This window comes from Sodiomyces alkalinus, assembly GCF_003711515.1.
Source record: "Sodiomyces alkalinus F11 unplaced genomic scaffold SODALscaffold_3, whole genome shotgun sequence".
NCBI classification, from domain to species: domain Eukaryota; kingdom Fungi; phylum Ascomycota; class Sordariomycetes; order Glomerellales; family Plectosphaerellaceae; genus Sodiomyces; species Sodiomyces alkalinus.
The window spans coordinates 443,017-470,251 of NW_021167081.1; the positions used below are offsets into that span (position 1 = coordinate 443,017).

General features: G+C 55.6%; 10 protein-coding genes across 10 annotated transcripts; 8 read left to right on the forward strand and 2 right to left on the reverse strand.

Moving 5' to 3' along the window:
• Positions 1-197: 197 nt before the first annotated feature.
• SODALDRAFT_339098 (kinase-like protein) lies at positions 198-1,370 on the reverse strand (the record flags this gene model as incomplete). Its single annotated transcript, XM_028612829.1, has 5 exons — positions 198-379; positions 452-617; positions 688-721; positions 777-1,046; positions 1,123-1,370. 5 exons carry the CDS (start codon positions 1,368-1,370, stop codon positions 198-200), a joined length of 900 nt encoding a protein of 299 aa, XP_028467421.1.
• Positions 1,371-2,310: 940 nt separating this feature from the next.
• On the reverse strand, positions 2,311-4,660 carry SODALDRAFT_339099 (hypothetical protein; the record flags this gene model as incomplete). The annotated part of the gene is made up of 4 exons (XM_028612830.1): positions 2,311-3,420; positions 3,489-4,030; positions 4,102-4,402; positions 4,481-4,660. 4 exons carry the CDS (start codon positions 4,658-4,660, stop codon positions 2,311-2,313), a joined length of 2,133 nt encoding a protein of 710 aa, XP_028467422.1.
• Positions 4,661-5,645: 985 nt separating this feature from the next.
• SODALDRAFT_331725 (26S proteasome regulatory subunit rpn11) lies at positions 5,646-7,196 on the forward strand. The gene is made up of 3 exons (XM_028611522.1): positions 5,646-5,856; positions 5,981-6,234; positions 6,329-7,196. The coding sequence occupies exons 1-3, from the start codon at positions 5,791-5,793 to the stop codon at positions 7,017-7,019; spliced, it is 1,011 nt and encodes a 336-aa protein (XP_028467423.1). The 5' UTR covers positions 5,646-5,790; the 3' UTR covers positions 7,020-7,196.
• A 150-nt stretch (positions 7,197-7,346) lies between these two features.
• SODALDRAFT_331726 (hypothetical protein) lies at positions 7,347-9,276 on the forward strand. The gene has a single exon (XM_028611523.1). The coding sequence runs from the start codon at positions 7,605-7,607 to the stop codon at positions 9,099-9,101; it is 1,497 nt and encodes a 498-aa protein (XP_028467424.1). The 5' UTR covers positions 7,347-7,604; the 3' UTR covers positions 9,102-9,276.
• A 2,080-nt stretch (positions 9,277-11,356) lies between these two features.
• Positions 11,357-17,599, forward strand: SODALDRAFT_273988 (hypothetical protein; the record flags this gene model as incomplete). The annotated part of the gene is made up of 2 exons (XM_028607928.1): positions 11,357-11,543; positions 15,960-17,599. The coding sequence occupies 2 exons, from the start codon at positions 11,357-11,359 to the stop codon at positions 17,597-17,599; spliced, it is 1,827 nt and encodes a 608-aa protein (XP_028467425.1).
• A 675-nt stretch (positions 17,600-18,274) lies between these two features.
• Positions 18,275-19,026, forward strand: SODALDRAFT_134392 (hypothetical protein). The gene has a single exon (XM_028606733.1). The coding sequence runs from the start codon at positions 18,384-18,386 to the stop codon at positions 18,801-18,803; it is 420 nt and encodes a 139-aa protein (XP_028467426.1). The 5' UTR covers positions 18,275-18,383; the 3' UTR covers positions 18,804-19,026.
• Positions 19,027-19,196: 170 nt separating this feature from the next.
• SODALDRAFT_134403 (hypothetical protein) lies at positions 19,197-21,046 on the forward strand. Its single transcript, XM_028606734.1, has 3 exons — positions 19,197-19,611; positions 19,752-19,999; positions 20,086-21,046. Exons 1-3 carry the CDS (start codon positions 19,451-19,453, stop codon positions 20,556-20,558), a joined length of 882 nt encoding a protein of 293 aa, XP_028467427.1. The 5' UTR covers positions 19,197-19,450; the 3' UTR covers positions 20,559-21,046.
• Positions 21,047-21,181: 135 nt separating this feature from the next.
• SODALDRAFT_349802 (hypothetical protein) lies at positions 21,182-22,269 on the forward strand. Its single transcript, XM_028613437.1, has 2 exons — positions 21,182-21,791; positions 21,892-22,269. The coding sequence occupies exons 1-2, from the start codon at positions 21,358-21,360 to the stop codon at positions 22,118-22,120; spliced, it is 663 nt and encodes a 220-aa protein (XP_028467428.1). The 5' UTR covers positions 21,182-21,357; the 3' UTR covers positions 22,121-22,269.
• Positions 22,270-22,410: 141 nt separating this feature from the next.
• SODALDRAFT_358033 (hypothetical protein) lies at positions 22,411-22,783 on the forward strand (the record flags this gene model as incomplete). The annotated part of the gene is made up of 2 exons (XM_028614060.1): positions 22,411-22,441; positions 22,623-22,783. 2 exons carry the CDS (start codon positions 22,411-22,413, stop codon positions 22,781-22,783), a joined length of 192 nt encoding a protein of 63 aa, XP_028467429.1.
• A 71-nt stretch (positions 22,784-22,854) lies between these two features.
• Positions 22,855-27,075, forward strand: SODALDRAFT_273495 (hypothetical protein; the record flags this gene model as incomplete). Its single annotated transcript, XM_028607905.1, has 2 exons — positions 22,855-26,406; positions 26,470-27,075. 2 exons carry the CDS (start codon positions 22,855-22,857, stop codon positions 27,073-27,075), a joined length of 4,158 nt encoding a protein of 1,385 aa, XP_028467430.1.
• Positions 27,076-27,235: the final 160 nt, after the last annotated feature.

Genomic DNA, 27,235 nt, shown 5'->3' on the forward strand with positions numbered 1-27,235 from the left:
TGATTCGATCTCGTTCATCCAGCTTGAATATGGTCCAGATCAAAAGTAAATCGTGTTTATTGACCGTGCTAGCCCTTCTGCCTTCCCCAGACTCGGCGCAGTGCGGTCCATTACACTCCTCTAGGATCCTTCCATGTCGACACGACTCCTTGTCCATCTATATATATCAACGATATTGCTCTAGAAAGACTATCGATTCATTCGATCTGAAGCCAGGGGTCATTGAGAAGTTGCGCGGCTGTCTTCCTATCCTCGGGACGCCATTGAAGCATCCCCCTAACGAATGTGAGGAACTTCTCCTTCTCCTCGCCTTCATAACGCGCCACGGCATTGTCCAAGCATGTATCTTGGGGAATGTCCACATCGGCCTTCCATTTTCCTAGAAAACGTATTAGAATGAACGACTGGTGTTGCGATATGACAGCGGATGGGCTGTAGCAGGAATCCATACCGTCTTCCGTGAAGAACTCCATGCTCCGTCTCCCTTTCTGGACAATATCTAAAGGTGGAGGGCCTAGCATGGCGACTACCTCGGCGAGGTGAGCCCGAGTGGTGTATTTGTTCTTTTTGGGGTCGTCCCCATAAAATAGGTGTCTTCCTTCAAAGAGGTCCCAAATCTATCACGGAGAAGTCAATACAACAATGCATGTGGTCTTTGGTAACAGTAAGCGGCAAGCGAGGGAGTACCATGACGCCCACGTTCCAGATATCCACCGGATAGCTCCATTGTGCGGACAAGACGACATTCCGTATGCAAGTAATCAAGAGCAAGGAACAGCTGGGCTAAGCCTGCCTTCAAAAGCACCTCGCTGAATCGATGTGCGGGATTTCGACGGAGCATGTCTCTCCAGCTATCCCACATTGGCTTCAGCACGAGACAGTGGTGATTCCCTTCGGTGCCTTGAAGCTCGAAGGTGTCGACGGCCGTCCGAACATGACGGTGGCCGGGATGCGAAGGATTGGCCTGCCCGATCAGCGAGTATATCTCGAACTCATGTAGCTGTATTCCTCGCTTAAAAATCTTCAGGGCCACGTATGTGTGCTCCCTAGGAACGTAGGAACGTCAGATCCATTGTCTGCCCTACGTGTCTTGTCTTGTTGCTTGGGCGACCATGGACTTACTGAAGATTGCGGGCAAGCCACATAGTAGATGTGGTCCCAAAGCCCATTTTCCCTACAACCTGGTATTGGGAAGCGAAGACATCCCCGATGTTTACCGGGTAGTACTTCCCGGCCTTGAACTCATGGAATTGTTCTTCTTCGAGGATGAAGGGATCCTTGATGACGGAAAAGCCTGTCGTCGGAAACTGTAGCGGCGTGAAGGGAGCGCGTCGAAAGGAGTTTCTCACTACATTAAGAAGGGACTTCATCTTTGCTTAAGAAAGAGAAAAGCAAGTTGAAGCCTTCCCCGGTCGAAAGACGTGGAAATATGAGGATTGAAGTCTCACTTTGACCCCCGTTTATTTTGGCATTTGCTCCTTTTATTGCCTACCCTTTATAAGAGCTGCCGTCGAGCATTCTAACACATACGACCATACCCACTGGAGAACTCGGGATCCCGTCCGCTCTCCCCTAGATAAGCCAGTGAGGGCCGGATTAGTAGTTGGGTCTGGTGACGACCAGCGAATACCCGGTGTTGTATGTTTTTTCGTCCTTTGCTTTTCTTTTTTCTTTGCGCCTCTATATTTTTCTTTTCTTTTGTTTTCCCCTCTTGTCTGTCCCCTTTCTGTAAAAGACACGGCCACGATGGAGATGAAGGCGAGTCCAAATTAGTAGTTCTTTGGTCATCTCTTTGGGAACGATAAAAGATGCTGCCCATGCCACATCCACCATGTTGGCTTACGCTGACTGTGATTCAGACCATGCGTATCAAAGGGGAGGCCGAGTCCCCGAGTGAAGACGACAAGCATGCTGAATACACGTAAGTATTTCCCGAGGAAAACGGAACAAGAAGAAATAGCCAAAGGTAGACGAATTGGCCAACCAGTCAGCATCGGTCCGTCCTGGCCGACGAAGAAGTGTGATGCCGTATATCGTCCACGCCAACGCCGTCAGGCGCGCCGTCTCAATCTAAGGTGTGCCAGTCCAGCACCTCCCCAGGAAACCAGTCCCAAAAAGAGAGAAACGAGTAGACAGAGAAAAAAGAAGGCGAAAAAAAAAGATTAAAAAAAAGGAGTCCCCAGCTTTCCTTTCCTTCCATTCATGCACCATCATGCCCAAAGTGAAATTATCCCCAACGCCGTTGCTGACAGACGCCTAGTAATCGAACCCCCCCCCCCCCCACACCTCCATCCAAGTAGAGAGAAGCGGCTAGACGCTCTTCTTCTCGCCAGACGCTTCGGCAGGTTTGCTATCAATGTCCATCTTATCAGCCGATTCGTCAGGCCGCCGCTTGGCGTCTCCGTCCGGCTTCGTCGCTGTCTCCTCCGCAGCCGGCTTGGCCTTCTGGCCGTCCTCTTTCGCCCGGGGGGGTTCCGGGGCTGGGTCAGCCTCTTTCTCGGGTGAAGCGTTGCCGGAGGCTGGCTTGGACGTATCCATAGGTTGATCGGCCGGAGTGCTGGTGGCCGGTTCTGGCTCCACTTCTTCCTCCTCGATGGTAGTAGCAGGCTCGTCGGCGGCCGGGGCCGTGTCGTCGCCCATGTTCACATCGCCGTCGCGATCGACCGCGCCATCTTCTTCCTCTTTCGGGGTTTCCGCCTCCTTTGGCACCTCTGCCTCTTTCCGTGCTTCCTTTTGGGGCTCCTCCCGGTCCTTCTCGGTCTCTTTCTCGGACACCTTCTCCGTATTGCTGTCAGCGACCACCTCACTGGCCTTCTCCATATCAACGTCCTCCACCACTTCAGCCTCCTTTTCGGGTTGTTTCTCGGTTTCCGTCTCGGCCTGGACCTCGGCCTCGGCGGCCGGCTTCTCGGTGAATTCATCGCCGTCGACAGGCTTATCAATGGTGACATCTGGGTCCTCTTCGGCCTCAGCGGTGGTCTCCTCCGTCGCCGCACCGCCGTTGACAGGCGTCTTATTGCGCTTGGCCTCGGCCTCGACCTCGGCCTCGGTCTTGCGGTAGTCGGTGAAAGTGCGCTTCTTAGCAGCGCGCGGTTTGGTCATGCCATTGGCGGCATCCATGTCCTCATCGTCGCTGTCTTCAAACTCGGCCTCGTTGCGGATGCGCTGGTCCCAGCGGTGCTGCGTCATCCGGGCGTCTGGGTTCTCGTCCTCGTCGAGGTCGTTCAGTTCGGCTTCTTCCTCATCGGTCATGCCACCAATGGGGTGGCGGGGGACGTCCTGCATCTGTACGGACGGAACAGGGCATGTGTGACGGAGGTTGTCAATCACGGCAGCTTTGATCTTGTCGAGGTACTCGACGCTGTTCGAATTCTCCATATTCGACGAGCGCACGTCCAGTTCGAAGTCGGGAGCGTAGTACTGCGGGCCGGCGGTTAGCAGGAGCCGTCGCAGCGTTGCACAAGACAAGACAACGGGGGAAGACTCACCTCGTAATATTCGTTATAGGGCAACTCCCTGGGGAGTCTCTGGCCGACTAAACAGCCCGTCTCGAAGGCCCACGTACGAGCGACGTTGCGCATGGTGTAGCCACCGCCGCCGAGAACCATGGTCGGAAGGCCGAAGCTCTTCACGTATTCGACGCAATTGGCGTGGCCTTCCATGCTCAGGTTGAAGCAGCCCAGTCGATCGCCGGACAGACTGTCGCCGCCGCACTGGAGGACGACGGCCTCGGGCTGGTAGAACTTCATGACGTGTTCGATGACGGGCTCGAAGATGGACTTGTAGGAGGTGTCGTTGATGCCGTCGCGGAGGGGAAAGTTGACAGCGTAGTGTTTGCCCGAGCCAATGCCGACGTCGCGCAGCTCGCCGGTGCCGGGGAAGTACTCGCCGTACTTGTGGAAGGAGACGGTCATGACACGGTCGGTGGTGTAGAAGGCCTCCTCGACGCCATCGCCGTGGTGGACATCGATGTCGATGTAAAGGACGCGCTTCATGAACCGTAGAAGCTCGAGGATGCCCAGTACGATGTCTGCGGGAAGTCAGGGGAACTGCTTGTCAAAAAACAAAAGGCAAAAAGGGCACAGGAAGGCGATGGTTTACCATTCACGTAACAGAAGCCGCTGGCTTCGCTCTTCTTGGCGTGGTGCAGACCGCCAGCCCAGTTCACGGCAATGTCGCATTTCTGGCGGTTGAGACGCGCGGCACCCTCCATACTACCGCCGGCGCTGATGCCGCAGAACTCGAACAGGCCGTCGAAGACGGGGCAATCGTCGCCGACGTTGAACTTTGTCTGCTCCTTCTGGTAGGCGTCCATGTTATCGGGAGTCACCTTCTGGAGGAAGTCGATGTATTCGTCTGTGTGGAATTGGGTCATTTCGCCGCGGGTCGCAGGTTTGGCGCGCTGGGAGGAGACACCGTCAGTGAGAGGCCAGGGGGACAACGAGCGGCGGGCTACACGGGTAAAGAACGAAGTACTTACGTATATTTCCATCTTTTTGAAGAGGTCGTAGTGCATGACAAGACTATGTGCCAGTCGAATGCGATGCGGCTTCATGGGGTGGCCTGTGGGATAGGCATGGTTGGCGATGTCGGAATCGTAGAAGTAGGCAACCTTCTTAGGCGAAGACCCATTCAGGGCCATAGAGCCTAGAGGCGTCATGGCAAGCTTGGTAAACGACAGATGAAGTCGGAGTAGACTGTTCGATTCGACTGCGGGTTTGTTAGAGTCGATCTCAGGGGGGCGAGTGCGACGGGCGAACAAGAACGATGGAGGTAGAGCGCAGGATGCGGAGGGGAGGGAGAAAGAGAAGGGAAGGACATCCAAACGCTTCCTCAGAGATGATGTGTAAAGCGTGCAATGTATTAAACGTACCGAACAAATGAAAGGAAAATCTAGAGCCAAGTGGACGAGTTTGGTCTCAAGGTTAGATTTAGGGTGGGATGACGGGATTGAGGGTTGCGAGGATGGAGAAGATGGACTAAGGTACGGAGCAATAATTACCTTAGCTTAGGAAGCGGCTGGAGAAACGCCCGAGGCTGCGAATAGTTTGTACTCCATACTTTGCCATACTTTGGTCATTACTTTCATGCCCGACTTACACTACTAAATCTGCAGGGTCTTGTCCAATCATGGGATGGATTTTCCGTGACTAATAAAGCCCGGCCATGGAGAATGGACCAATCAAGTTTCTTTTATAGCTGGGAACATGCGAGGCTGATGCTTGAAGAGTTCCGTCTCGTACTTCGTCGTACTTCGTCGTACTTTGTGCCTTCTGGACCGCAGCCACAGGGTCCAAAGTACTCGCTGACGGGTAATGGATTACAAGCTGGTTGAACTGGACATACAAAACACTACTTTGTAATAGATTCTTTCTGGAACGGTCGCTAGATAGACAGTCATTAGATTCTGGGTTCTATATCATTCTAGGTATATTTCTTGAATCGTGAAATTCACGCTCTGTTCTCATGTATCGGCAGGAAGTACAGCTCGTTTTTAGCCACATTTGCAAGTGTCAAGCCACAGCAATGGGCAGCTGTATCTACCCGGTGAGTACCGTATGTACCTTACCTTACTTAGCTACGTACCTGAAGGGCCCCAGTTTTCTACCAGGCTGCTGGAGCTGTCGTCAACATGCAACAAGGCAAGAAACCCACACATCGAACCGACAGCATACATCCACGGCCTGCCTTTTCTCGACCTCCACGATCTACCGACATTCACCACGCGACCCCGTCTTGATTCTAATCGTCAGATTCACTTTGCTTCGTTAATTCTCTCACATCACTCCGATGGATCGATTTAGGAGCATGCTCCAGGCCGGCGGCATGGGCGGCCTGGGTACCCAGCCGGGAGCAGTAAGAGCTTCCCTCCTCGACGCCCTCCCTCCCTACCCTGATCTGGGGCGCGCCCTCATCTGCCGTCTCTGTGGCACTTATTCAAACCGGACGAACCTTTGTTTCTGACTATGCTATTCTACAGGACAACAGCCAGCTGATCGACAACTCCGAGACGGTCTACATCTCCTCCCTTGCGCTCCTCAAAATGCTTCGTCACGGTCGCGCCGGTGTGCCGATGGAAGTCATGGGTTTGATGCTAGGAGAGTTTGTCGACGACTTTACAGTACGCGTCGTGGACGTCTTTGCAATGCCCCAGAGCGGTACCGGCGTGTCCGTCGAGGCGGTGGATCCGGTGTTCCAGATGAAGATGATGGACATGCTGCGGCAAACGGGAAGGTAAGGACAATAAGGACACCGACACGGGCAACAGACCACAGACAGACAGGTCTCCCGGAACACAAAGGCCAAGCTAACAGGGGCTCTTGCGCAGGCCCGAGTCCGTCGTCGGCTGGTACCACTCGCATCCCGGCTTCGGCTGCTGGCTCTCCTCGGTCGACATCAACACGCAACAATCGTTCGAACAACTCACACCCCGCGCCGTGGCCGTCGTCGTCGACCCGATCCAGTCCGTCAAGGGAAAAGTCGTCATCGACGCCTTCCGGCTCATCAACCCGCAGACCATGATGATCGGCCAGGAGCCGCGCCAGAGCACGAGCAACATCGGCCACCTCAATAAGCCGTCGATCCAGGCGCTCATCCACGGACTGAACCGGCACTACTACTCCATCGCCATCAACTACCGCAAGACGGCGCTCGAGGAGAACATGCTCATGAACCTGCACAAGCACGTGTGGACCGAGGCGCTGGAGATGCCCGACTTCCGGATCGAGGGCTGCAACAACAAGGAGCGCCTGGAGCGCCTCGTCAGCCTGGCCGAGGGCTACGAGAAGCGCGTCAAGGAGGAGACCGAGCTGACCAAGGACCAGCTCAAGACGCGCTACGTCGGCAAGCTCGATCCGAAGAAGCATATCGAGGACGTGGGCCAGCAGTTGATCGAGGACAACATCGTCTCGGTGTCTCGGCAGATGATCGATAAGGAAGCTGCATTGCCGAAGAGCGACGCTGCTGCCGCGGGGGGGAAGTCGGGGGAGGACCGCATGGATGTTGAGGAGGAACTGTAGAGGGGCAGTTGAAAGACCACGTAAACGCATGGAAGGGACCGACCTAGAACCGAGATAACCAGGTAGGGGGGGCAGAGATACCAGGACCTTTGCCTACTGTGTACAATTAGGGCGGCGTTGTGTGGGCGGGCGCCAGCGCACGAGGAGCGGGCCCAACCGTCGTGTACGAGGCGGAGACCATGCCGAGGTAGCATGGCAGAAAAGAGCTGACCTTGCTGCCTTTATGATCGCGAATAGATCCCGAGTCATCAATTCCATGTGGTGTTCATGAACAACGACTCTCTTTTGGACTGATGGAGTTAAGCACGAGAGACGACGTATATGATTCAATTTCACCCCCTTTGTTCAAGGCAGACCTATTGATTACCAGACAAGGCTGCCGTTCAGTGGATTGTTCTAGATGTCGAGCCTTGTGTCATCTCAGGCAGTACGTTTTACGATGCGGCGGAAGTTCTATAAAGTGAAGGCGACGGAGTCATCTCAGACTTCTGGCTCATCTAGGCACTCGACATTGATCACATTCACAACAGTAACGACGACGACGACGACAACGACAAGAAGAAGAAGAACAAACCCAGAGCAAAGATGAGATCCAGCGACCATCGCCGCTCCAACTCTCGGCAAGCGCCAGAATCAACATCCGGTTATGCCGGCCCTCTTCCCTACTACCACTACAAACCCCTCCCTCCGCTCCCCACGACCGACATCTCGCTGGAGGACTGCTCCCAGGAGGTCCTCACGCCGGCCATCCTCAACAGCGTCCTCGTCCGAGTGAGCCAACTCCTCGGCCACATCCCCTACGCCGTGTGCGGACGGGCCGCCATCGCCCACTACGGGTACCGATATGCGGAGGAGGCCAACGACAGCAGCAGCAACGACGACGACGACGACGGCGACGACGACGGCGACGAGAAGAATCAGGTACGCATCCTCTGCCCTTCGTACGCCCGGCAGGTCATCCGCGGCTGGGCCGCAGCAGCAGGGCTCCCCGTCTCCCTGGCGGGGAACGAGGCCGGGCACGCGTTCCTCGCGGTGACCGTGCCGGAGGACAAGTCGGTGCGCAAGGTGCGCATCGAGTGGATGCGCGACGACGTCTTTAAGAGGCTGGGCGTCGCTTCGAGGGGCGAGGCCGGTGTTCGGGTGCTGGCTATGCCGGAGCTGATCAACGATTTGGCGGGGGTGTATATCGAGGAGAGGACGAGACGGCGCGAAGAAGTAGGCGACGACGACGACGACGACGGCGGCGGCGGCGGCGGTAGCGCCAACGGCAGGCACGACGGCGTTGCGCGGCAGATCGTGTGGTTGCTGGGACAGATCGACAGGGAAGGGCTGGCCCCTGAGCAGAGGATCACAGAGGAGAGGGTCCCGAATGTGGTGAAGGCGGATTTTTGGACGCCGTTCACTTTTGCGCATCCTGGTGCGGCTGGGCTCTTCTACGATGCCGGGTTTGAACCACCTACCGAGCGGTTTCGACAGGACGAGGAGGCAGAGGAAGAGGCAGAGAGGATGCGTGGGGGGAGGCGCCTAGAAGACGAGGACGACGATTGGCGAGCCGAGATGGAGTCATTGATGGCTTGGACCGGCGATGATGAGGTTGAGGCGTCGGAGGAGGAAGAGGAAGCGATGAGGCGGGTGATGGAGCACTTGAAGAGACTGGACTCCATCACCGACGACAACCTCTGGCGAATGGAGGTGGAGAGGTTAATGTTTCCTGAGGATGCATGCGGCGTTCAGGCTCCTCCTGTTGCCCGCGTGCGATCATCATCGTCGTCATCTGAAGAAGAAGAGGGGGCAGCGATGAGCTTCAACGACAGTCAAGAATCTTTGGATTTTGCCCTTTTGACGGCCGAGATCAACTCGATGTTGCTGGACAGACGCAGGCCAGACCCAAAGGAAAACCCAGACTCAGACTCGGACCCATCGTCCTCCCAAGTCCAAGACGTGGAACAATCGAGTTGGACAGGTCGGCATGTGTCGTCGAGGCCTCGCTTGCGTCGTATGAAAGGCAGATACTTCTTCTTGAGACGTCGTGACGCAGCGCAGGCGCCGGTAATGAGCCGCGGGGATCTGGACAGAACATGAAGCTGAACAGAAAGAAGTTGAACAGCAACGTGGCGCCCACAAAGATGTCCAGTGGATGCTATTTTTGGCTATTTCTGGGCAAAAGCTCCCACTAATGCAATGCAGCCGGGCCAAGAAGCGTGGAAAGAGTGCATCTTGGTGTGTCTGGGAGATGCAAGACGAGCAATAGTACCACTGGGCGGCCAGTCATGAGGGCAACGAAGCCACCACTACGGCCATTGCAACCATCACGACAGCCATAAAGATGGAGTTTGTCCATCTGCCCACCACACCGCAGTGGTACTTGATGTTGTTAGTAGATTTCATACCACTATTCTTTTTTCTTCTCACTATTCCTGGTCTACTTCGTGTGTGAATATTCATTAGTAAACTGACTAACTAATTACTCCATAGCCCGCCCGTAGTAGCACTTCAAACGATGGGATCCATTATGGGATAATCCGCCGTTCAGCCGGTAGTTTTCCTATTCGGGACACCGAGTGAAAGCGACAGGCCACTCAACGAAGAGGCAATTCTAAAATCCAACGTTATCAAATTGGAAAATTTTCACATATGTAAAACTTCTGTTTTTTATGCTCGATATTTGACGCCCGTGAATCTGAGAAACCAGCACGAGCACAACTGGGAGGCAAAAGTCCCGGATGGATAATTACTCTGCTCATATGTCCCCCTTTTTTCTCTCCATCGCCTCGCTTCGTGGTGTTTTCCTGGACCCCTGTTCCCTTCCATCTTATGCCCAGATCCCTGCTCAGACTCCCCCAAACGTCTTAGTCCATGCTCGCAGCCCTGTCGCACGGACGGCTAAGACATGCCGACCAGAGCCCCCATTGGACACGCTCGCAGTGGTACGGGCTGGGTCCCTGTCGTGGCCAATCTGGTGTTGCTTACGGCGGGTTCACCCAGGAAATGAGACGTCCAGGATCATGCAGGAGACTGCAGGAGGCGAGAGGATTCTTCATCTGTCTTCGGTACCCTACCTTAGCTACCTTATTCCTCTGCCTGCAGCACTTGCGCTTGGTAGTGACTAAATATTAGCTATGGGGAAGGAGGATTGCAATGGTATCGTGTGAGCCCTGCGAGCCTAGACAGAAATGATATGGGCCGGAACGAGTGGCCGGAACAAGTGGCCGGGCAGAGCGAGAGTGGTTGAGTGACTGGACTGGCCGGTTCTTCTGCTGATCCGTTCTGGCCTTCTCGTCGTCTATCTTCTCGCCCAACGAGGGTTTGCCAAACGACTCTTCTTTCCTTTTTTTTCTTCTTCTTCTTCTTCTGTTCCCTTTTAGCCACACCCCCCCGACGATCCTTACTTTACAGTTACACCCACGCTCATTTAGGTTGCTCTATCTTGCTCTTTGGGGTCTTTTTCGTTTTCTTCTCCTCCTTCCTTTCCTTCCTTTTTTGCTTGACCAGCTCAAATCCCATCAGTCCAAGCGTATTCGTCGAAGACAAAAGGAAGACGCCGCCGCCGCCGCCGCCGTCTGCCCATCATGTCCGACGTAGCCTCCCTCCCGACGCTGACACTCGCCACCACGTACGCCTACTGCGCCGGCCTACTGGACGAGGATGAGTTTGACGGTCCCGACGGGACCTTGTGCGAGAGATGGGCGGTTCCCTTGACCACCCAGTTCGTCGTGCCCACGGGCTGCCCCGAGGTCATCGTGCAGTCGTCAGTCGGCGTAGACCCGGAGTGCCGTCCCGACGGTTTCTTCCAGGTGTGGTGGAACGACGGGTACTACTCTCCTGCTGTGTGCCCGGAGGGTTACGTCGTCGCCTGCACCGGCACGGGCGAGTCGCTCAACTACGAGCTCATCGGCCCTGCCGAGACTGCGGCCGCGTGTCTGCCGAGGTACGTGTGGCCGAGAATGGCGTCCCCCTGCCTTGGTTTGAGAGATGTGGGCTTGAGAGTCTTTCTTTTTTCTTTCTTCTTTTTTCCCCTTTTTCCGTTTTTCTTCGTCTCGTGCTTGAAAAGAAAAGCAGGGGGGGGGGGGGTTCGAAGAATGGAAACAAAAGAAAATTGAGAGCACGAAAACGAAGAAAACCAAGAGAGAAGCACAGAGAGGGCGAAGCCATTTGAGGACATTGCACTAACAAGCGACAACAGTGGCTTTACATGCGATATCGGCAGCGGCGAGAACCAGAACGTCTTCTGGGGAGACGGCGAATACACCGACATTGACGGTTTCGTCACCGGCATAGCTGCGGCCATCCAGATCCGCTGGACCGAGGACGACTTGTCCCTCCTCCCCTTCCACCCCATGGAAAACGCCAACTTGATTACTGAGGCTCCCACCTCAAGCTCGCCCACTTCGACGGCCGCCCCCACGAGCACGCGTGCTCCCTCCACGGCGCCCGAGGAGCCGAGCAACACGTCCGCGCCCGCGTCCAGCTCGTCCTCGGAGCCCTCCTCGGAGGCCAGCAGCGGCGCCGGCAGCGGCAGCGGCAGTGGTACGCCCGTCGGCGCCATCGCGGGCGGCGTGGTCGGCGGCGTGGCCGCCCTCGCGCTGATCGGCGTGCTGATCTTCCTCCTCGTCCGCCGCCGCAACCAGAAGAACAAGGCCGAGGCCGCCGACCAGCAGCAGGCCCAGCAGGGCGGCATGCCCCCCATGTTCCCCCCCGGCCAGCCTCCCATGCAGCAGATGGGCCCCGGCCCGCACCAGCCCTACCCCGTCGGCCCCGGCGGCGGCATGATGATGGCCCACACGACGACCCCTCCTCCTCCCCCCGGCTCCGTGGCGGCCTACGACCCCAACGCGGTCGGCGGCATGCACATGGCTGGCGCGCAGCACCCTCCCTCCATGTACGGCGGTGCTGGTTACCCCCCCGCCCCCGTTGCGTACCCGGCGCCGACGCACTCGCCCGACGGCGGCATGGCGCATGTGTACCCCAAGCCTTCCCCCGCGGCGCACACGACCGAACTTGCGCACGGGAATGATCTCGAGGTGGCTTCGATGGGGCCGCCCCGGTCCGAGGCGGGGGCTGGGAATGAGGAGTGGGAGAGGCAGCAGCTTATGATCAGGCAGAACCAGCTCAATGAGCGGCGTGCTAGGTTAATGCAGCTGGAGCACATTAACCAGGAGGAGGATGCTATCCGGCAGCGTCTCTCGACCATGCCTCCTCAGTAAATTGGTTCCGCGTGGAAATCCGCGTGGGCTTTTTGCGTCAAGTCTCTTTTATTTTTGTCTTTGTTTTTCCATTGCGACAAGACTTTTGTTTTCGGGTTGAAGGGGATGAGATATGGGGATGCGACAGGGCCCGACTTGGTGTTTTGAGGTGGGAAACGAAGGTTTAATTAATGTTAAGAGTCGGCTGTCTTTTTTTTATTTATTTTATTTTTTATTTTTATTTTCCTAGAAAGATAGCATTGGAGTTCTACCTGTCAGGGTCTGTCTGATTGGAGCATGTTTTTCCCCCAGAAAAGAATGCTACATTGGTTGTGACATTCCATTGTCCTCCGTACGAAGTACACGAGGACGTTGAAATGTTGACATATTGACATGGGTACAATCTGCGCTGTCACTTATCGTACCTTGCCTTCCTTACCTAAGGTGTACCTAATTACTCCGTACTTTCCTCTCTTCGTACAGTCGGACTATACAGCTTTTCTTATGCGATGGATATACCATAGTTCCGGATGTCTGTATATGTGTCTCGGGTGTTGGTTGATGGACTTCCAAGTTGCGTGCTCTTTAGCATCTTGCATCCAATTATATTTTGTCAGAACACGAATATCGGTACCGGAATCGTGGTCGTATTCTTCTACCTATGGAAAGGAAAGATTCCCTTGTGGGAAGTATCTGTGACTATTTGTATAGCCAGGGTTAGGGCTATTTAGAGTCGTTAGTACTTGCCAAGACTATACCCGAACTATACCCGAAAAGGTCCCGAAGTCATGCCCCGATATCCTGGAGCCTTTATCTAATACACCCCCCCAGAACTAAGGGATTATATCTAATAGTTCTGACCCTTAAAACCACTTAAATCGAGGTCTAAAATAGCTTAATATTAACGTAGAATTAACGGCTTATTAAACAGCTTATTATCTTTAAAAGCAGCACTAAAATAACCGTTAATAGCCATAAATAAGGCTATAGTAGCCGTAGCCACGTAACCACGTAGCCACGACTATTAACCCTATCCACCTCCTAACTATTCAAACCGTCGTAGATCCTTTAATAGGCGTAGCTCTTCCTCTTCGTTAGGAACTAGAACTATAGGCGGTGTGGTCCTTTTACCTTTTTCGGACGTTCTGCCGCCACCTCGTGACTTAATTCGAGTGCCTTCCTCGGTAGTAATAGCAGTTAGATCTTCTCCCTTTTCCTCCACTATAATAATAGCAGTATCTTCTTTTTCAATAATAATAGAGGCTATAGGCAGGGCTATAGGCAGGGCTACCACCCCCCTAGATCTTAACGAAGAACCAGGGCTAACCTCTTTAAAAACAGGTTTAAACTGTTTAATCCGTTCGGCCGAAGTAATAATAATAGATTAACGAATAATAGCAGGAATAAAAGGGGTATTAAAGAAGCTAAAGTCGGCGTGCGAGGCGATATCGTTATACGTGCCGTGAAAATAGACGGTATCGTCGTCGTCGCTATCTTCTTCCTAAGCAGCGTTAGTAAAGTACGAAGACTACTCGGTAATCTTCTTCTTCTTTTCCACCTCTCTCTTTAGGTTAGCTTTAAAGCTTATTTAACGATCCTATTCCTAACTCTTAATAACCTTCTTATAGTATTTAACCACTTCTTTTAACGGTTTATATCTATCCTTTATTTATATCTTATTGATACTAGGGTATATATACTAAGGTCGATAATAGGTATCGCTTCTTCTAGCCCTAATATAATTATAGATAAAATCGATCCACCCCTAAAGAGACTCCTTAGCCCCCGGGGTCTTCCCTTTTTCGTCCTTTCCGAGAAATATCGCGGTGTAGAAGCTATTTTATATAGGCTTTAATTATAGGCGTTTAGGCTCTTAAACCCTTAACTAATTAATATACCTCCTCGCTAAGGCTTTAGGTGCTAGACGGTCCTATTCTTCGAGGTCGTGGATCCGAATAGAGGTAGGGTCTCCTTATTCCAGTATACGCAGGATTCGAATTAATAGTAGAGGTCACGGTTAACGCTACTGATTATATAGTTACTAACCCGCGCGATCGAATTAAACGCCTTATCGTATCGGCTTTCTTTAAGCTAGAATAGACGGAAGTTAAAGTCTTTATTATTAGAGTCCTCTTCGGGTAAGGTAGGCCGTACTAATTTTAGGCGCTCTTCGTCCGGAACCTCGGGGTCGATATACTACTAGACTTTATACTATATCGCGATTACTCGGATACTATTAATCTATAGTTTTTAATTATCGGGCTTTTAAAGGATCTTTAACGTCGGGTACTTCTTTATATCCATTATAGACTTCGGAGGCTTTACGGCACGGCACGGTATAGGGTAGGTAATAAATAGAATAGAATAATAATATAACTATAGAGTAGGCGGATATTACCGTTAAATAACCCTAAATCATAATAATCGTTAAAATAGTAATACTATTAGATTTACTAAAATAGAGTTGTTTTTTAGAGCGCTAGGCTTATAACTATTAGAATACGAATATCGGTACCGGAATTATGGTTATATTCTTTTATAGAAAGGAAAGATTCCCTTATAGGAAGTATCTCTAACTATTTATATAGCTAGGGTTAGGGCTATTTAGAGACGTTAGTACTTACTAAGACTATTATACCCGAACTATACCCGAAAAGGTCCCGAAGTCACGCCCCGATATCCTGGAGCCTCTATCTAACATATTTCATCCATCTAGGCTTCTGTTAATAATACTTTAGCTAATTTAATTTTATACCCTTCCCTACTACTGGCTTTCCAATGTGTCGTCTTGTCTCTTTGGTTTTCTTCGCTGTATTCGATATTCAGTCCGATGTACTTTTGCATATGTCCGGTGTCCGACATCCGAGTCCGATCTATGGAGTTGGGAGTACAAAGTAGGAAATACACGTGTAGACACCGCGATGCAGCTGCTCTGCTATTATTGAAGAAGAATGACCTTCCAGATGTAGTTAGTTTGGCACTAAATTGATGACTCGTGGTTCTCAATTATCCGGAACCGGAGTCTAACGGTGGAGGACGTCGAGGTACGTTGTGGAGTATCTACGAAGTATTCATGACGGAGTCCTCCGTACTCCGTACTCCGTACACATACATTTTCACGTGTTCTTTGCTCCGTTTCACCCGCTCATCAGCTCGATGCGTCAGTATGAGCGTAATAGGAACATCTAAAGAAAAGGAAAGGAAAGAAAAGAAAAGAAGAAGTAAAAAATTGGAAGCTCTCACACCATATCACGTCTTTTTGACCCCAGTTCGTCCCCGGCTCGCCCCCTGGCTCATTACCCAACATAGGCATGGGTGCACTTACACTACACCGTGCCACTTACGAACTAATAAAATAGTCGACATCATGCTTTTCGGCTCATTTGTAAAGGAAGTTCTCCGTCGTCAAACCCTTCTTATACGGCTTGACCCGGTTCCAATAATCCTTAATTTTCATCGTTAATTTTTTTGAAGGTCGAGTCTTGCGTCTCTGTCATGACTCCATATTTTATTCCGTTTGAACCATAACTATTCAAAGGAGGGCCGGGTCTCTCAAGCTCTCCACGGCAGAAAATGACAGCCCGCGACAATCGGGAGGCTGACTTGGATGAGAGACATGGCGGAGAATCATCAAGCACGGTAGCCGACACGATCACCTCCAGCTCAGGGGGAGAACAACGGCAACAGCAACAGCAACAGGAAAAGACCGACGAAGAAAATCCAGAACGCAACACACCAGAATCGCAGCCCACCCGAGACGGCCGAGACGACGCCCCTCATGACGACAACAACCACCCCGAAGACGACGAACCCGAAGCAGGCCGCACCCGTCTCGAGACCGCCCTCGTAGTCGGCTCCCTCTGCGCCGCCCTCTTCCTCGCCGCCCTGGACGTCACCATCATCGCCACCGCCGTGCCCACCATCTCGGAAGAGTTCCAGTCCAACCTGGGCTACATATGGATTGGCAGCAGCTACCTGCTGAGCAACGCCGCCTTCGTGCCCACCTGGGGCAAGATCTCCGACATCTTCGGCCGGAAACCCATCCTGCTGTGCGCCGTCGCCGTCTTCTGGGTCGGCTCGCTCCTCTGCGGAGTCGCCGTCGACATGCCCATGCTCATCGCCGCCCGCGCCGTCCAGGGTCTCGGCGGCGGCGGCATTATTGTTCTCGTCAACATCTGCATCAGCGACCTCTTCTCCATCCGCCAGCGCGGCGTCTATTTCGGCCTCGTCGGCATGGTCTGGGCCGTCGCCTCCGCCATCGGCCCCGTCCTCGGCGGCGTCTTCACCAGCCAGGCCACCTGGCGCTGGTGCTTCTACGTCAACCTCCCCATCTCCGGCCTCGGCCTCGTCGTCCTCTCCTTCGTCCTTAAGCTGCACAACCCGCGCACCCCGATCGCCGACGGCCTCAGGGCCATCGACTGGTCCGGCAGCCTCACCATCATCGGCGGCACCATCATGTTCCTCCTCGGCCTCGAGCTCGGCGGCGTCTCCTACCCCTGGCACTCCGCCACCGTCGTCTGTCTCATCGTCTTCGGCTTGGTCACCATCGCCCTCTTCGTCGCCAACGAGCACTTCCTCGCCGCCTACCCCGTCGTGCCCCTCCGCCTCTTCGCGACCCGCTCCAACCTCGCCGCCCTGACCACCACCTTCTGCCAGGCCTTCGTCTTCATCTCGGGGAGCTACTGGCTGCCGCTCTACTTCCAGGCCGTCCTCGCCGCCTCCTCCCTGCTGTCGGGCGTCTACATCCTCCCCTACGTCATCTCGCTCTCCCTCGTCTCCGCCGCCTCGGGCTTCGTCATCCGCAAGACGGGCAACTACTTCTACCTCATCGTCGCCGGCATGGCCATCACCACCCTCGGCTTCGGCCTCTTCGTCGACCTCCCCGCCTCCGACGACTTTGTCAAGATCGTCCTCTACCAGGTCGTCGCCGGCATCGGCATCGGCCCCAACTTCCAGTCCCCGCTCATCGCCCTCCAGACCAACGTCGAGCCGCGCGATATCGCCTCCGCCACCGCCACCTTCGGCTTCGTCCGCCAGATGGCCACTTCCATCTCCGTCGTGATTGGTGGCGTCGTCTTCAACAACCGCATGGACGCCCAGCGCCCGTACCTCGTTGCCGAGCTGGGGCCTGAGCTCGCCGAGAGGTTCTCGGGCGGGTCGGCGGCTTCGAGTGTCGGCTGGGTCGCTGGCCTGACGGGTCGTGAGGCCCGTGTCGCGCGGGGCGCCTACTTGGACAGCCTTCGGACGATGTATATCGTTTATGTCGCGTTTGCCGGGCTTGGCCTGGTGACGGGGCTGTTTGTTCGGCAGACGAGGTTGAGTAAGAGTCACAAGGAGCACCAGACCGGTCTCAAGTCTCTACGAGGCCGAGCTGAGAAAGACGGGGGTGGCGGGTAATGGTGCACTGTCTTTCCTCTCGTTGACATTCTTTTTCTCTTTCTTTTTTTATGCCATTATACGTATATATTTTCGACTTTCATACTTGTGTTATTGACACTCGCAAGGCGTTGTTTACGGGGCAGCATTGGAAGGGGGACAATACGGAGTAAGAAGCATCTCAGAAGCATCTCAGACGCCATAGTCGGCAATACATCATTAGCATCGCAACAATGCGAAAAGTATTTACAGTAATGGGACCTGTATTGGGACATGGTCAAATAATAGAAAATATCTTTTGAAGCACATTATAAAATGAATATGTCTTCCAAGTTCCTTTAACTTGCGTCACTCGGCCTCATATAGGGAGTCTTCATAAGGTAGGCTGTAGTGCTTAGAAAAAAGATCACAATCCCGAGTTTTTCTACAATCTTGCTTATTCCACTTCCAGTTTGCGGTAGATTTGCAATTTCATTCCGACTTCCTTGCGATTTGATTGTGTACTGATAACGCAGCATGTCACATAAAATGCGATATAGTGAGGGAGTTGGAACAGGGGCGTTGTCGTGTCCTTCGGCTTCAACACCTACTCCCAGAGACCAAGATAAAACAGGAAGCCGTAGCGGCAGGTGCAGACATCATAGAGAACCTCTCGTTCCATTGAAAGAGCATCTAGTACAAGAAGATCCTGCTTACTCCTGGCACAGGGACGCATCCTGCCGTCAGGTTCTCCAACATAATTCCAGGGGAACTCTCGATACTCGTGGCTCTGAGCGAGTGAGTTTATACGCAAATATCCCACGAGATGGGAGAAAACATCAATTCGAGCGCCCCGTTCTCGATGTCGGGGAAGACTGCCATTATCGCTGGCGCCGGCTCCGGTGCGTCTTACGCCCTTTCCATCGTTCCCCCCCCATTTTCTAGAGAAACCCTTCACGAAAACCAGCGCACTGCCAATTCCCAGGAATCAACCTCGCCTTCGCCGAGCTCCTCCTCTCCCGCAACTGCAACGTCCTCCTCGCCGACCTGTCTCGCGTGTCCCGGCGCGGGCGTCTACGAGCCCCACTGGTCCAACTGTGCGTATCAACGCCGTCGCGCCGGGCATCGTGCGCACGCCGCTGTGGACGGAGCACCCCGAGAAGAGCGTCAACCTCGACGCGGAGCGGGACGCCTGGATCACGCCCCAAGAGGTGGCGGAGGCGATGTTGGCGTGTGCCGAGAGTGAGAGTTATCTAAGCGGCTCGGTCGTCGAGGTGGGAAAGGAGTCAAGGACCATGTCCGCGTGGTGCAGACGGTCAACGATCCCGGCCCGGATCCGGATCCGTTCAAGGGGTTCATGTTGAGTAATACGGCCAAGGGGGAGAGATGTTGCGGGATTGGCTTGGTAGGGAGGACATCTGGCGCGGTAAGAAGGAGCAGAAAGGAGTAGAAGTAGCAGAAGTAGTACGGAAAGGAACTTATCTTCGGTGACTTCGGTGTACGATGCAGATACGGGTGGTGGTTGACGTCGTAGGGACTTTAGTCACGTGACGCATTTCGTTCCCGAAATCCCGTCGTAGTCGCCAAAGTTCCCGAGAAGACACGCTCCAAGACACTCAGAAGCGTTCCAGAATGCAGCCAGCTAATCACAGCGAAGGGTTTGCTCAGCGAGTCTCCCGGCCTGCAGCGGGAGCTCGAAAGCTCTCCCCACCCCCTCGGGCCCCCCAAGACACCACGACAGGGACGACCAGGCCACGTCTATCGTTTATTCCCCCTCGCCCTCAATCGTACGATCGTTTAGCCCATGATCGCCCTCACAACTGGGCAAAAGCAGCAGCGGTACCGACAAATCGACCGCCTTGATCCACGGACATCGGACATCGATCCAACACCATGGCGGGCTACCTCTTGCTCGCCATTCCGACGATCCTCGTCAGCTTGCTGTTCTCCCGGTCACCGTTCCTCATGTCTAGCTCACCAACGACGGGCGCAAACCCATGGGCCGACAGTCCCATGAAGCTGATCACGACACCTCAGTATGAGACCAACCAGGCATGTTTTGCATCCTGTCCTCTTGTGTTCCCCTCCCTTCATTTTTTTTTCATTTTTTCATCTTTTTTTTTCCATCTTTTTTTCATCTTTTTCGTTTTGCCGCCCCAAGACTAACCTTCCGGGTGTGATCGTCCAAACAGACCGACCTGTTCACGACGGGTGCCACACACATGGCCCTGCTGCATAACTCGATTCTGCGCGGATACAACTCCATCTACCACCAGGCACCCCATGTCCAGGACCAGGACAAGGCCGACTTTGTAGGATACGCCCTGACATGGCACAAGTTTGTCAAGTCGCACCACGACGATGAGGAGGAGAGACTCTTCGCCGAGATTGAGAAGCTGGTGGGCGACAAGACCGTTTTCGCCACGACCCACCGGGAGCATCGTACGGCCTGGGCCCCTGAACCCCCTTCCCTTTCCCTTGTCATTCGGAAACTGCGAGAAAGCTGACCACACATTACCCCCTTGTAGAGCACTTCCTCCCCGGCCTCGAAGACTTCCACGCCTACCTCGCCTCGCTGACCGACCCGGCGCAATTCTCCGGCGCCGAGCTGCGGCGCATCATGTCGACCTTCCAGCAGCCCTTCGAGGTGCACTTCCACTCGGAGATCGCCACGCTGGCGGGGCTGGCGAGCCACCCGAACGCGCCGCGCGAGGGGACGGCGGAGGCGGCGATGGCGAGGGCCGTGTTCAAGAGCTGGGGGAAGAGCACGGTGTCCAGGGCGGGCACGGCGGACGTGGTGCCGTTCTTCCTGATGAACCTGGACCGCGGGGTCGAGGGGGGGATGTGGGCCAACTGGCCGCCCATGCCGGCGCCGATTCGGTGGGGGCTCGCCAATGTCGCCGGGGCGTGGTATGGGGGTCGGTGGAGGTTTGCGAGCTGTGATGCGCAGGGAAGGTCGAGGGAGTTGTATGCTTTGGAGTCTCCTGCGTCGGGCAGTTGATTTGGCTGGCCGAATTGCATGGCTGCATGGATGTTCTCCATTGCTAGCGTGAGGGTAAGCCGACGAGTGAACTATTTTTTGTTTGCTTCTACTCTCGATGTGTGAAGCAACCCAGAGGATGGCACATGGAAGGGTCTTGGGAAGAAAATAATGTTCAAGCACAGCGTCAGTCTTCCCTATGAGAGGACCATGGGCAGAGAGAAAGAAGGGAAAGAAGAGGAAGCAAGCGATGGGGCGACCAAAGGGGTACCTGCTTTCGCATGCCATGGGAGAAGTCACCTGATCCAACGTCTCTCAGCAAATGTCTCCAGTACTCCGGACCTCTTCCCAAGGTTATGTGGCTTCAGCATGGTTTGTCTTTTGCAAGTCTTCGGCTCAATGTGACGAAAATAATGCTCGCCGCAGGAAACTCCCGCGCCTAGCCCATTTGATGTGGTTTGAACGCAATATCAACCGAGAGTAATCCCCCCTATATTTTGTGTATTCCTTCCTCTCGGCCCTCTTCTCATGACCCGGCATTACTATCGGTCAATATGACGGATATCGACGACATTCACCAAGGCCACGACATCAATTATGAATACGACGATACGCATGAGGAGGATTGCACCCTTACTGCAAGTCCCATCTTCGATCTTCCATCCACTCCCTTTTTCCTGCTCCTTCTCTCTAACAGATAGCCGGCACGTAGGCCTTATGGAACTGGCATACCACCGACTCGTGTTTTATTTCCCACTCTTGGCAGGTCCGCTCGCCCGGGCAGTTCGCCGGCTAGTGCGTCGGCGCCGCCGTTCTTGCCATGGCCTTCGAAGGGCTACGTCGCGCCAGCACAGAACTCGACTGCGTCCTCCTCCAAGCACACGTTTCGCGGTGCGAGCGAGAACGCGACGCTTTAAGGTTGAGGGCGTTGGAAGAGGATGGTGGTGGAAGCAGAAGTGGCAGGAGTAACAGGAGTGGCAGGAGCCGTAGGAGTGTTCCCCGCGGTAACGGCGGCAACGGCGGTGACGATGGCGGCCATACATCCTTCGCGGCCGGATCGGCGGACAACGACGTGGAGTTGGATTTTATGGCGCTGAACCCGAGGCCTGGGGATGGTGGTCGGAGGATTGCTTTGGATCTCGAACGCTGTTACGAGTATCGCGGCTTCCCTCCCTATCGTCCCAGCTTCATCGTACAATTGGGGAGAACCGTGCTGCACACGCTGCGGATCATATCAGCGTACTTCTTGGTACTGTGAGTTTTTGCCCTTTCATTCTGCGTCACTGCAGCCATGTCGTTCTCTCTTCTCTTCCCTGCTTCGTCGCTGACCGGCGTGCCGCGTGCGGACGTACAGCTTGTCAATGTACTACAACGGCTACATCATCCTCTGCATATTTGCCGGAGCCTTCCTCGGGCATTTCATGTTCCACTGGGAAAAGGTCAGCAGCGTGACCGATCGAAACCCTGCAGAAGACGACCCCGACACAACGACGGACCGACGGCGGCAAGACCACGCCCCTAACCACGCGGTCCACGCCAATAAGCAACGGGGAAGGGCGAAGAAGAGACGGAGGGGTTTCTAGAGGAAGTTCCCTCGAAATCGCCGGGAAGACCTGGGGGAGAGGCCAGGAGGCACACCGAGAAGTACAGAAGAGGCGGCTCAGGATAGACGACAAGAATGAAACAACAGCGTCAAGACCAAGGTTAGACCAATAGGTTTTCGGGTTCCAATTCTCCGACCTGAGTAACGGGCATGGCAGACAAGGCTTTGCTTTTCATTGTTTTGGATGTTTGTCATCCTGCTGTTCTACTCATCATTTATATATAGGTAGTTTAACTAGCATGTGTGAAGAATGGATGGACGAATGAATACATGGCACTTGGTGAGACAACCTCGGTGAGGAGTGAGAGAAGTAGAGGTACCGAAGAGAAGTGAGGCGGCAGGCCAGCGCCCAGTGTTCACCGACTCCACATTCCTTAAGGTACATACCTGATATAAGGTACGGTATCTAGGTACATAAAGGTACAAGGGGGGGGGAGGGTGGGGTGGGTTTTGACAGACCACTGACCACCTTCACGCGAAAGGCAGGAAGGAAGGACCAAGCCAATGCGCGCCTTCTCCTAACACCAACACCAACACCAACACCAACACCAACACCAACGCAATCAGCTCATCACCACATCGCGACCCCCGCAATCCGCTCATCCTTTTCTCTTCTCTTTGCCTCTTTACCCCCTCCACTTAATCGTAATTTCTATTGTTTCGACATGTTAGGGACGCCCATGGCGGTGTTCCCGCAAATACCCCATCGTCATCATGTATAGCCGCGATAACAAGATTATGCGCAAGCTGCTGGGCAAAACCACCCCCGAAAACACCACCGACACCTCCAATCCCGGCCTCGGCATTACCAGCTCTCCATCTCTCCCGGCCATCTATCGCCCAAATTCCTCTCAATACACCGTCTATAATGCGGGCTATCCTCTTGCCAGCGTCGACGCCTCACCCGATCGTCGCTCGGCCGTCCTCGCCAGTCGCCATGTCCTCAAGACCGTCGTCTTCGATGGCCTCCAAATCTCCGACAGCATTGACGTTCGTGCCGCCATCCTCGCCGCCGCCGGCTCCGACAAGATGCCACCCATGACCTCCTCGACCGCCGCCAACCTATCCTTACATTCCTCCTCATCGCCTGCCGTGTCCGCCCCAGGCTCGGCAGCCGATCAGCTCTCCGTCAAGGAGGCCAAATGGCAAGGCGAAGCCAACCTATTTACCGCCTGTGCCAACGGTCGCATCTTCGCCTACGATCTCGCCCGTATCGCCACCGGTGGTTCCGCCCTCGACTGTGTTCACATGCGGGAGGACTCGCGCCAAGTCAATACCCTCGACGTCAACCCGCATCGTCCCAGCCTCCTCCTCTCCGGCAGCCAGGACGGCTTCGTCCGCTACTTTGACATTCGCGCCCCCGTACCGAACCGCGCCGGCGGCATGTCCTACGTCGCCAAGGCCGCCTTCAAGTGCAATGCCGACGGCGTTCGCCAGGTCCGCTGGTCCCCCAAAGAAGGCCTCTACCTCGCCTGCGCCACCGACGCCGGTGCCGTCCTCAAGTGGGACATTCGCAAGCCGAACTCCCCCCTGCTGCGCATCACCGCCCACGACAAGGCCTGTTCCTCCATCTCGTGGCATCCCGACGGCAACCACCTCATAAGCGGCGGCTGGGATCACAAATGCGCCGTCTGGGATCTGTCCAAAGACGCCGATAAGCGTCAGAAGCCGAAATATATCCTCCACACCCCGGCCCCCGTATCCGTCGTGGCTTGGCGCCCCGCTCTGTGGTCCGCCAGCGCCAGAGGCAGGCGAGCCGCCCAGGTGGCCGTCTCCTACGACGATGCGAGCGCCAGGCGCTTCGGCATCAACGCCGTCCATATTTGGGACCTCGCCCGGCCGAGCGTGCCTTTCAAGGAGCTGACCTGGTTCGACTCGCCCCCCTCGAGCCTCTTATGGCTCGATCAGGATCTTCTCTGGGCCGTCGGCGAAGAGGGCAAGTTTCACCAGTGCGACGTCGCCTTCGCCCCCAAGGTCATCGACCGCCTATCCCCCTCCAGCCTGGCCTTCTCCGGCAGGGGCGAGGTAGCCATGTTCCTCGACGAACGACCCCGCCAGCGGCCCCGCCCAGCCGTCGTCCGCCATCACGATGACGAAGCCGTCCCCAGGCATCTGTACGGCTCGAGCCCGACCACGCCATTCCTCAGCATCAGCCGTAGCGACTCGGAGGACGACGTCGTCAGCAGCTTCATCATGCCGCGCCGAAAAATCGGTGCCAGGCGGCGAAGACAGAGCATACGCTCCGCGCTCCCGGCTCTCAGCACGACCCCGCCTTCCGGCCACGTCCCCGGTGAAGAACCAGTCCTCGGGCTAGAACAGGCCATCAAGTTCGCCGGCGTCTTCAGGACCCAGCAGGCCATGGCTGTGGGTCATGTGCCGGCCGCTGCCAAAGTCGACAACTACCAGTATCTTACGCGATGCTACCTCGAGGCCCTGGAAAGGGAGCTTCCGCAGGGCGGGCCCGACGGGAAACCGCTTGTCGAACGAGTGTCGGTCGTCCTCGAAAGCTTCGCCCGGGCAGCCGAACGAGTCGGACAGTTCCGGCTCGCCCAGACTTGGCGGATATTGGGCTATGCCATGGACCTGTTGCTCAGGAAACGAGCGCAGTACCACCTCGAGTCGAGGCTTGGACGCTTTCAAAAGCGCGTCGACATTTCCAAGTCCAAAGAATCGATAGGGCCCAGCGAGCTCAATAGGCTGGAAACAACACCAACCCCGCTGGCGAACCACGAGAGCACCATCGACAGTCACGACAGGACCAGACGATCCAAACTGTCGGAGGAGGTCGACTGCAACTCCAACGCTTCCACGCCCCTGGCCAAGCCCCTCGGGCAGGAAGACGGCCAGCAGAACAACAGCGACGGCAAGCACGTCAACAGCCTGCGATCCGGCAAAGTGCTGACGCCCGTCTTGGAGGCGGAGAGCTTCATCCTACCGCCCGCGGTCCATCGTACGTTCAATGATAGTCCGCGGAAACGACTGGACTCGATACCTTTCTCCGCCGCCAGCCACGAGAGTGACCAGACTCGCATCTCGAGCACCGAGGGCTACGATTTTTATGACACTGACGCCATTTCTCACGCCATAGATGTTCCCGATCCCAAACCGAAACCGACACTCCCGGCTGCCGCCTTGGAGTACGACGACCACCACGACAACGACAACGACCACGACCACGACCACGACCAGCAGCAAAAGCGCCATCATCACTTTGCGCACCAGAAGCCCCCGATCATGTCGCGCTACGATTCCGACGAAAGCTTTTCACGCGTCTTCTCCGCACCGGACAGCACCCCACGGACCGCGACGACCATTCTCAGCCCGTCCAAGTTTCCGCCTGTGCAAGAAGGCGACGACGACGAAGAGCAAGGCGAGTACGAAAGCCGAATACGTGGGAAGGAGATGGGTCATTCGCTCGAACACCCTAGGCCGTCGTCGTCGTCGCCGACAATGCATGCACACAAGCGGCGGCAAAGCCTGATCCCCACCGAATCTCCCGAAGACGTCTTCACCATCTCCCAGACGACCATAGCCAGCGACCCGAACGTCTCGTTCGATGCATCGCAACCTTCCCAGGGGACGGCCGACACTTATGAGCACCACGCTCCTCTTCACGTCGGCGTCGTCTCATCCAGCCCGGCCAAGGCCAGTCTGGAATCGCAGTCGCAGCTGCAAGCGTCACAGCAGCTCAACGTCTCCTCGCCAACCATGGTGGAATCCGACTACCTCCCCTGGCCCGACGATCCTCCTCACCCACACCCACTCTCCACATCAACACCGCCCCCGGTGCCTTACTCTGTCTCTCCTCGCCTGCCGCTCGATCCTTACAACCTTGTCACCCGCACCCTCGACTATGAACTCCGCACCTCCGTCGTCAACGCGGCCGCAATCATCCTCCTCCTCCGACCGCTTCTCCCCCCTTCTCTCATCGACAAAAACCGCGCCGTCTCCATCCTTCGCACCCACCACAGCCGGCTCACGTCGATGCGACTCTTCGTGGAAGCGGCCCTGCTACGCAACCTCTGCGTCAAAGGCTGGCCTGAAGGTCTCCCCGATTGGGGCGAACAGTATACCGCCATCTTCGGACCCGCGCAGCAGAACGTCAAGGGTGGTCTTCTCTGCCCGACCTGCCGTAAACCCCGCGAGATCGACCCCCGGCTCGGACCCAGCGCCCTTTGGCAATGCGATCGGTGCAAGACACACATGGGCCCCTGCGCTGTTTGCGGCCATCGCGAGGCCAGCGCCGCCGCCGCCGCCGCTGCCCCCGTGCTCACCATCGCAGAAGCCGTGGACCAGGAGAGGAAGAAGGAAGAGAAGAGGAAGGAAGAGGGGCGAGACACGGACGAAGAGGGCGAAGGCGTTATGAGCGTCTGGTGGTACTGTCCGGGGTGTGCGCACGGGGGCCATGCCACGTGCATCCAAACGTGGCATAATCCCGACGGCATGGACGAGAGAGGCAACGACGGGCATGGGAGTGACGGGTGCTGTCCCCTCGACGGATGTGGCCACGCGTGTCTCCCCGGGAAATGGAGCGAGGAAAGCGCGACGCAACGAGCCGATGAGGTCGGACGCGCGGCGCTCGAAAGGGCACGGACAGCTACGGGCGGGACTTTTACACCGCGGAAAGTGAATGGAGGAGGAGGAGGTGGTGGTGGTGGCGGTGGTGGTGGTGAAGGTGCGGGCTACCACGCTCACCAGCCTCATCACCCTTCCCCGCTGATCCGCGGAGACGGCTTCGAAGTGCCGCAGAGCAGGGCGGTCGACGTGGTGCGCGAGGCACTGACGGGCAATGGTGGCGGCGGGGGGTCGTCGGTGTCGTCGTACGGTAACGTCACGGGGGCTCCTGGAATCTTGAGTTCCAGCCCGGGGCGGACGGCCGGCAATGGCGAGCGGGAGAGACGGAAGAGCGTCAAATTCGCCCACACGGAACGGTAGAGCTTGTTTGCTGTGAAGCGATGGAGGCGACCTCCCGGATGATTTGCATGGGTGGCGCGATGTTTCGCTTGAGGGAGACGGAACTCGTGGTTCGCTCGTTTTGCGCTGTAGACGAGTGGATGAGCATTTGACGACTAGATGGCATGAACAAATGCGTGTG